Below are 8,093 nucleotides of genomic sequence, written 5' to 3'. Positions count from 1 at the left end.
CGGGGGGGTGAGGGGAGAAGGAGTTGCTGAGGGGACATGGGGCTGGTGAGGGGACACGGGGGGGGTGATTGGATAGGGGGGTGGTGAGGGGAGAAGGGGGTGGTGAGGGGACACGGGGGGAGTGAGGGGACACGGGGGTGGTGACGAGAGAAGGGGGTGGTGATGGGACACGGGGAGGGTGAGGGGAGAAGGGGGTGGTGATGGGAGAAGGGGTTTCTGAGGGGATACATGGGGGGGTCAGGGGACACGGGGGCGGTGAGTGGACATGGGGGAGGTGAGGGGACACGGGGACGGTGAGGGGACACAGGGGGGGTGAGGGGACACGTGGGTGGTGAGGGGAAAAGGCGATGGTGAGGGGACCAGGAGGTGGTGAGGGGACATGGGAGGGGTGAGTGGACACGGGGATGGTGAGGGGAGGAGGGGATGGTGAGGGGAGAAAGGGATGGTAAGGGGACACGGGGGTGGTGAGGGGACACGGGGATGTTGAGGGGAGAATGGGATTGTGAGGGGACACGGGGGTGGTGAGGGTAGAAGGGGATGGTGAGGCGACACCGGTATGGTGAGAGGATAAGGGGATGGTGAGGGGAGAACGGGATGGTTAGGGGACACGGGGGTGGTGAGGGGAGAAGGGGATATGAGGGGACATGGGGCTGGTGAGGGGGACGGGGGGGGGTGAGGGAGAAGAGGATGGTGAGGGGAGAAGTGGATGGTGTGGGGACACGGGGATGGTGAGAGGAGAAGAATAATGCTTTCTCCAAGTGCCTTCGGGTGACATGGGACGGTGAGGGTGGGGGGCACCACAGGGGAGGGGCACCCCAGGAGCACCCATGGGTGGGGAGGGGGTGGGGTGGGACAGGACACCCATCAGAGTCCAGAGATGTATAAAGAGAGTTATTAATTAGAAGCCCCTAATTATCAATCCAGATGCTGATTCTCCTCGGGGTTGGGGGGGCCATGGAGGGAAGGGGGGGGGTCCCCAAAGTGGAGGGTCTCAAGGTGGTGTCACAAGGAAGGGGGTCCCCAAAGTGGTGGGTGTCCCCAGGGAGGGGTCCCCAAAGTGGGAGTTCTTAAGGTGGGAAGGGTCCCCAAAGTTGAGGGGGATGTCTCCAAGGTGGAAGGGGGGGGGGGGGTCACTGAATGGGAGGGTGTCCTTAAGGTGAGGGGTCCCCAAAGTGAAGGGAGGCGTCCCCAAAGTGGGAGTCCTTGAGTGGGGGGGGTCCCCAAGGTGGGTGTCACTAAGGTGGGGGTGTCCCCAAAGTAGGGAGGGAGGGTCCCCAGGGTGAGAGGGGATCCCAAGATGGGTGTCCCCAGGGGGAGGGGAGGTCCTCAAGGTGGTCACCGAGGTGGGGGGGTCCCCAAGGCGCAGGGTGTCCCAGGGTGAGGGGGGGTCCCCAAGGCGCAGGGGGTCCCCGAGGTGGATGTCACAGGGTGAGGGGGGTCCCGGGGTGGGGGGACCCCCAGCGCTACCTCCCAGCTCTGCTCACTGCCAGGCGTGGGGGGGGAGGGGGCACAGGGGGAGAGTGGGGGGTGACACCGGTTGTGTGGGGGGTCCCCCAGGGCCGGGAGGGGTCCCCACTTCCTCTGTTCCCATTTAACCCTTCACCCCCTCAGCTTTTGTATTTCCCCTCTCTCTTTTTCCCCTTTTTCCCCCTTTTTTTCCGTTTCAGCCTTTTATTTATTATGAAGCCGACTCCGAGCATCTCCCCGAGCCCCCCCACCCCCGCGGCTGTGGGACCCTCCCCGCGCGTGGGCCGGGGGCGTGGGGGGGGGGGATCCAGATTGGGGGGAGGGGTCCAGAGGCACCACCCCCCCGCCCCTCCCCCCACGGCGTGTGAATAAAAAGCGTCTGGCTGGTGCTGCTCGTTCCCTCTGGAGCCCGTCAGTGGGGGGCTACGGGGGGCTATATGGGCTATGGGGGGCTATATGGGCTATAAGGGGGCTATGAGGGGCTGTAGGGGCTATGCTGAGGCTATGGGGGGCTACCAAGATACTATGGAGGCTATGAGGAGGCTATGGGGGGCTATGAAGGGTCTATGGGGGGCTATGAGGGGGATATGAGGAGGCTATGGGGGGCTATGGGCTATAAGGAGGCTATGGGGGGCTATAGGGGCTATGAAGGGGTTATAGGGGATATGAAGGGGCTATATGGGCTATGGGGGGCTATATGGGCTATAGGGGCTATGAGGATGCTATGGGGGCTATGGGAGCTATGAGGGGTTTATAGGGGCTATGAAGAGACTATGGGGGGCTATGAGGGGGCTATAGGGGCTATGAGGATGCTATGGGGGCTATAGGGGCTATGGGGGGCTATGAAGGGGCTATAGGGACTATGAGAAGGCTGTGGGGGGCTATGAAGGGGCTATAGGGACTATGAGAAGGCTATGGGGGGCTATGAAGGGGCTATAGGGACTATGAGAAGGCTATGGGGGGCTATGAGGAGGCTATAGGGGCTATGAGAAGGCTATGGGGGGATATATATGGTGTCTATAGGCTTCGGGGATGCCTATAGGGATATATGTGGGTGCCTACAGAGTTATGGGGGTGTCTGTATGGTCATGTGTGTGTCTATAGGGATACGTGTGTGTGTGTCAGTAGGGTTATGGGGGTGTCTATAGGGATATATGTGGGTGCCTATATGGTTATGGGGGATGCCTATAGGGATCTATGGGGGTGTCTATAGGGTTAAGGAGGTGTCTGTAAGGTTATGGGGGTGTCTCTAGGGGTACGTAGGAGTGTCAGTAGGGTTATGGGGGTGTCTGTAGGGATATATGTGGGTGTCTATAGGGTTAAGGGGGTGTCTGTATGAGTGTCAGTAGGGTTATGGGATGTCTCTAGGGATATATGTGGGTGTCTATAGGGTTAAAGGGGTGTCTGTAAGGATCCGAGAGGATCCCCAATGGATCCTGGGCAGAACCCCCCAAAAAAAAGACCTCAACGGACCCAGGACAGAGGCTGGATGGATGCCGGATGGATCCCAACCGGATCCCAGCACAGAACCCAAACAGATCCTGGACAGTCTCCCCCAAAAAGACCTAAATGGACCCAGAGCAGAGGCTGGATGGATCCCAAATGGATCCCAGGCAACCTCCCCCTCCCCAAAAGGCTCTGAATAGACCCAGGATACAGCCTGGATGGATCCCAGCCCAGAGACAAAACAGATCCTGGACAACCCCCCCCCAAAAAGACCCTAAATGGACCCAGGACACAACCTGGATGGATCCCAGCCCAGAGACAAAACAGATCCTGGACAAAACCCCCCCAAAAAGGCCCTAAATGGACCCAGGGCAGAGCCTGGATGGATCCCAGACAAACCCCCCCCTCCCCAAAAGGCTCTAAATGGACCCAGGACACAACCTGGATGGATCCCAGCCCAGAGACAAAACGGATCCTGGACAAAACCCCCATGAAAAGACTGTAAATGGACCCAGGGCAGAGCCTGGATGGCCCCTGGATGGATCCCAGATGGCCCCTGGATGGATCCCAGCCAGATCCCATTTGGCCCTTGCACCTGCTTTGGGATTTTGAGGCTTTTCCCCTTTTTTTCTGCAGCTTTTCCTGGATGACACCAAAGTGAAGAACTTCATCACTTGCTTCAAAGGTACTGGGATCCCCCCAAAAGCCCCCCAAATCCTCCCCCTCAAAAATGACCCCTCAAAATGCCCCCAAAAACCAAAATCCTCCCAAAATTATCCCCCAGATCCTCTCTGACCCCTTCCAAAGACCCAAATCCCACCCTAAAACCCCCACAAATAAGCCTCCCAAATCCCCCCAAAAAACCAAACCCCAACTCCCCCCGACCTCAAAAGCCCCCAAATCCCAACAATCCCCCTCAAATCCCCCCAGAGCATCCCAAAACCTCCCAAATCCCCCCCAAAAAGCCCCCAAATTCTCTCCAACCCCCCCAAAAATGTCAAAATCCACCCAAACCCCCCAAATCCCCCCCAAAAAACCCCAAATCCCCTCCAACTCTCTCCAAAAGCAATCAAAATCCCCCCAACCCCCCCAAATCTCCTCAGAACCCCTCCAAAAAACCAAATCACCCCAAAATCCCTCCTCCCCATCACCATTCAGTAGCGTTTTAGCCTTAATTAGGGTCTTTAATTAGAGACTCATCTTTATTTGGGGTCTCATCTGTATTGGGGGGGCTGTGGAGTGGGGAGAAGATACTCTCATCCCCTTCATTGCCTTTGTAGGTGCCAAAACATCCTCCTCTCAACCTAATTTGCATATTAATCACCGCCTTAATTAACCACTTCCTGCCCTTAACTGCTCCCAGGCACTTGGTAACACTGATCCCTACTCACCCCCCCCCCCCCCCCCCCCCCCCCCCCGGTCCCCCAAACCTCCCTCAGCCCCTTCAAATCGCTTTCCCATTAAGGAACACCCCCCTTTCTCCGGTGTTAATTAGGGGAGGGTTAATTAACGAGGGTGTGAGATTAATTAACGTTGCCTTCCTCACTCACCTGGAGCTGAACCCTGGCAGCCTCTATGGGAGGGTTCATTATGGAGAATTGGGGGTTAGTTAGGAGGGTTGGGGTTAATTAGGAGGGTGGAAGTTAATTAGGAGGTTTAGGGGTTGATTAGTGGGGTTACTTAGGGTCCATCCTGGCAGGTATCACCTTCCTCTTCCTCACTCCCTTAGCAGTGGTTGTTCTGAGCAGGTTTAATCATGAGAGGACTGAGGGTTGGAGGTTAATTAGGAGGGTTGGGGTTAATTAAGAGCACTGGGGGTTAATTGTGGGAAGGGGTTATCCCAGCAGACGTTGCCTTTCTCATCTTCTTCTTCCTCACCCTCCCTTAGAATCGCAGTGGTTGTTTTGAGGGGGTTAACCATGGGGGGACTGGGGGTTAGTTAGGGGCGTTGGAGGTTAATTAGGGGGATTGGAGGTTAATTAGGAGCACAGGGAGTTAATTCAGGGAAGGGGTTAATGATGGTTTATCCCAGCAGACGTTGCCTTCCTCCTCCTCATTTTCTTCTTCCTCACCCTCCCTTAGAACCGCAGTTGTTCCAAGTGGGTTAATCATGGGGACACTGGGGGTTAGTTAGGGGGGCTGGAGGTTAATTAGGAGGGTTGGAGGTTAATTAGGAGCACACGGAGTTAATTGTGGGAAGGGGTTAATGATGGTTTATCCCAGCAGACGTTGCCTTCCTCCTCCTCTTCTTCCTCACCCTCCCTTCGCAGCCCCGCAGCGGCCGTTCCCAGCGGGCTAACCACGAGCGGCGATGCGGCTTAATTAAAAGGGGGGGCTGTTAATTAAGGAGAGGCGCGGGTTAATGAGGGTCCATCCCGGCAGACGTGACCTTCCTCACGTTCTTCTTCACGCGGCTGGAGCGGAACCGCAGCGGCCGCTACGAGCGCGAATTCCCGTTCGTGTCCCGCTGCGGCGCGGAGCGCAACCTCCTGCGCTGCGAGCACAGACCCATCGTCTTCACCCGCCTCCTGCCCCCGGACGCCTCCTCCTCAGCCTCCTCCTGCTCCCGCCGCGCCGTGCTGTCGTTCTGCGGCGGCGGGGAGCGGCTGGCCGTGCCGTTCCGGCCCGAGGCGCTGGTAATGCTGCCGGAGAACGGGCGCTTGTACCACCCGGCGCCGGGCCGGGCGGGGGGCGCGGGGCCGGTGCGCTCGGCGCTGGCTCTGGAGTGGGGGTCCCGCTTGGAGTACGAGCAGGGGCCGGAGCAGCCCCCGACTCACTTTTGGTGGGAGGGGAAGAGGTATCGGCTCACGGGGGAGCTGGTGCAGCTGCTGCGGGGAGGGGAAGGGGCGGGGGAGGCGGAGAGCGGCGGAGCCGCGGGGCGGGGGTGAGGCTTGGAGGGGGTGGGAAGGGGCATTGCATGGCCCCGGGCGAGGAGGAGGAGGAGGCAGAGCTGGTGCTCAGCCACACCGTGTGGCTGATGCTGTGGTGAGGTGAGCGTTGCTGGTGCCAGGGATGTGGGTGTTGTGTGTGGGTCCCCCCACTGTGATATTAAAGGTCTTTGGCAATTGAAATGAGCCTAGAGGTGATGGGTGCCACTGCAGCAGTGTGGGTGCAGCTGTGGAGAGGTTGGTGCTGCTATGGTGAGGTTGGTGCAGCTGTGGTGGGTGACACACGGTGCTACTGCCACAGTGGGGGTGTCCCCATGGGTGCTGCCACGCTGACAGTGTTGCTGCCACACTGTGGGTGCCACTGTGGTGATGTTGGCTGGTGTGTAGAGGGAAGGGAGGTTCTTCAGAGGGATGTGGCCATGGGCTGAGGTTGCCCGAGGGCAAGGAGCCAGCAGCGTGCCCAAGGGGGCAAGAAGGCCAGTGGCAGCCTGGCTGGGCTGAGCAGTGGGGTGGCAGCAGCCCCAGGGCTGTGCTCAGTGCTGGGCCCCTCACTCACTGCCACAGGGACACTGAGGGGCTGCAGGGAGAGAAGATGCACTGGGAAGCTCTGGGCTAAATGAGGGTACCTGAGGCAAAGGTTCAGTCTGCAGAGAACGAGGCTCAGAGGAGACCTGATCACTCTGACTCCCTGGCTGTGGCTGAGAGGGTCGGTCTCTGCTCCCAAGTTAAAAGCTACAGGCCAAGAGGAAAGGGGCTCAGGGTGCCCCAGGGGAGGTTGAGGCTGGAGCTGAGGCAGAACTGTTTCCCTGAGAGGGGTGTCAGCCCCTGTGCCAGGCTGCCCAGGGAGCTGGGGGAGTGCCCAGCCCTGGAGGGGTCCCAGAGCCGTGGGGCTGAGGTGCTTGAGGGCCGTGGCTCAGTGGTGCCTGTGGCACTGTGGGGTCAGGGTTGGACTCCAGCAGCTCAAAGGGCTTTTCCATCTGTAATTCTCTGGTCAGTGCCCTGTGTGCCAGAACAGCAGCCAGCTCTCTCCTTGGTCCATTAAAAGCAGAAGAGCTCCATCCCCTCCGCTGAGCTCTGCCACTTCCTCCTGCCAAGCATCCCAGGAGGACTTGGGTTAATCGGGCAAGGTGGGGTTGGCTTTAATGAACTCACCATAACCGAGTGGCACAGCCCAGAGCCCGGCACAGCGCCCCGAGGTGAAGCTTCCCTGGGGGGGGGATGCTACAAGCTGAAGTAGTCGATGGCTCCGTAGCGCTGGAGGCTGGTCGCCCACACGGCGTCTGCTCTACCCGCGCTCGCCAGCAGCCGGCACAGCTCCGCCGGGAAACCCTCCTCCCCCTGCGTGGGGGTGTGGTGGCCGGAGCCCCGCGGCGGCTGCGAGTAGCCCACGAGGCGCAGGTCGGGCAGGGCCGCGCAGGGCCGGGCCAGGCCGCCCAGCGCCGCCGCGCTCAGGGGGGTGCCGAGGAGACCGAGGCAGCGCAGGCGGCGGCAGCGGCGCAGCGCCGGCAGCAGCAGCTCCAGCTCCGTGTCCCCCAGCTGACACTCCAGCAGCTCCAGCTGCAGCAGCGAGCACGAAGCGGCTTCCAGCAGCGTCCGCAAGGGTTGCAGGAGGCTGGGGGACGTGAGGTTGTGGCCGCTCAGGTCCAGCTGGAGCAGGGAGGGCGCGTGGAGGCTCGAGGACAGGAAGATGAGGTCGGAGGGGAGCAGGCAGCAGAAGGCCAGCGCCAGACTCTCCAGGGGAGTCTGCAGCTCGCTGGGAGGACAGGGTGGGGTGGCAGAGTGGGGAACCCCCAAAGCACCCCCAAACCACCACGAGGCTCCCCCACCTCCAAATCCCCTGAGGCCCTCCCCAAACCAGCCACAGACCCCTAAAACCCTGAAGCTGCCCAAATTCCACCCCCAGGATCCCCCAAAATCCCTCAGCTCCCTCAAAGTCTCCCCCAACCCCCGTGAGGTATCCCCAAACCTCCTGAGACCAGACCCCTGAGCTGGGGCAGAGCTGCTCTGGGACTCCATCTCCTCATAAGTGTAGACAGTTGCACAGTGCCAAACTGGGCAACTCCCCTAAAACCCCCTGAGCCAAGGCAGAGCTGCTGTGGGACTCCATCCCCTCTTAAATCTTTGCCCACAGGGTGTAGAAAGTTCCCCAATGCCAAACCCCAACCCCAAAACACCCTGAGGCTGCCCAAAACATCTTCAGGCACCCCAAACCCCTCTTTTATGCCTCCCCTGAGCCGAGGCAGAGCTGCTGTGGGACTCCATCCCCTCTTAAATCTTTGCCCAAGGGGCAAA

At 59.9% G+C, this 8,093-nt stretch overlaps 1 protein-coding gene across 1 annotated transcript; it reads left to right on the top strand.

Annotated features, from left to right (window-relative positions):
- Window positions 1-265: 265 nt before the first annotated feature.
- LOC133626375 (UPF0598 protein C8orf82 homolog) lies at window positions 266-5,801 on the top strand. Its single transcript, XM_062005138.1, has 4 exons — window positions 266-274; window positions 1,668-1,759; window positions 3,552-3,598; window positions 5,296-5,801. The coding sequence occupies exons 1-4, from the start codon at window positions 266-268 to the stop codon at window positions 5,799-5,801; spliced, it is 654 nt and encodes a 217-aa protein (XP_061861122.1).
- The last annotated feature ends 2,292 nt before the right edge of the window (window positions 5,802-8,093 follow it).

Source organism: Colius striatus, chromosome 11 (assembly GCF_028858725.1).
Source record: "Colius striatus isolate bColStr4 chromosome 11, bColStr4.1.hap1, whole genome shotgun sequence".
NCBI classification, from domain to species: domain Eukaryota; kingdom Metazoa; phylum Chordata; class Aves; order Coliiformes; family Coliidae; genus Colius; species Colius striatus.
The sequence above is the reverse complement of the archived record's forward strand: the minus strand, read 5'-3'. Positions and strand labels throughout refer to the sequence as shown.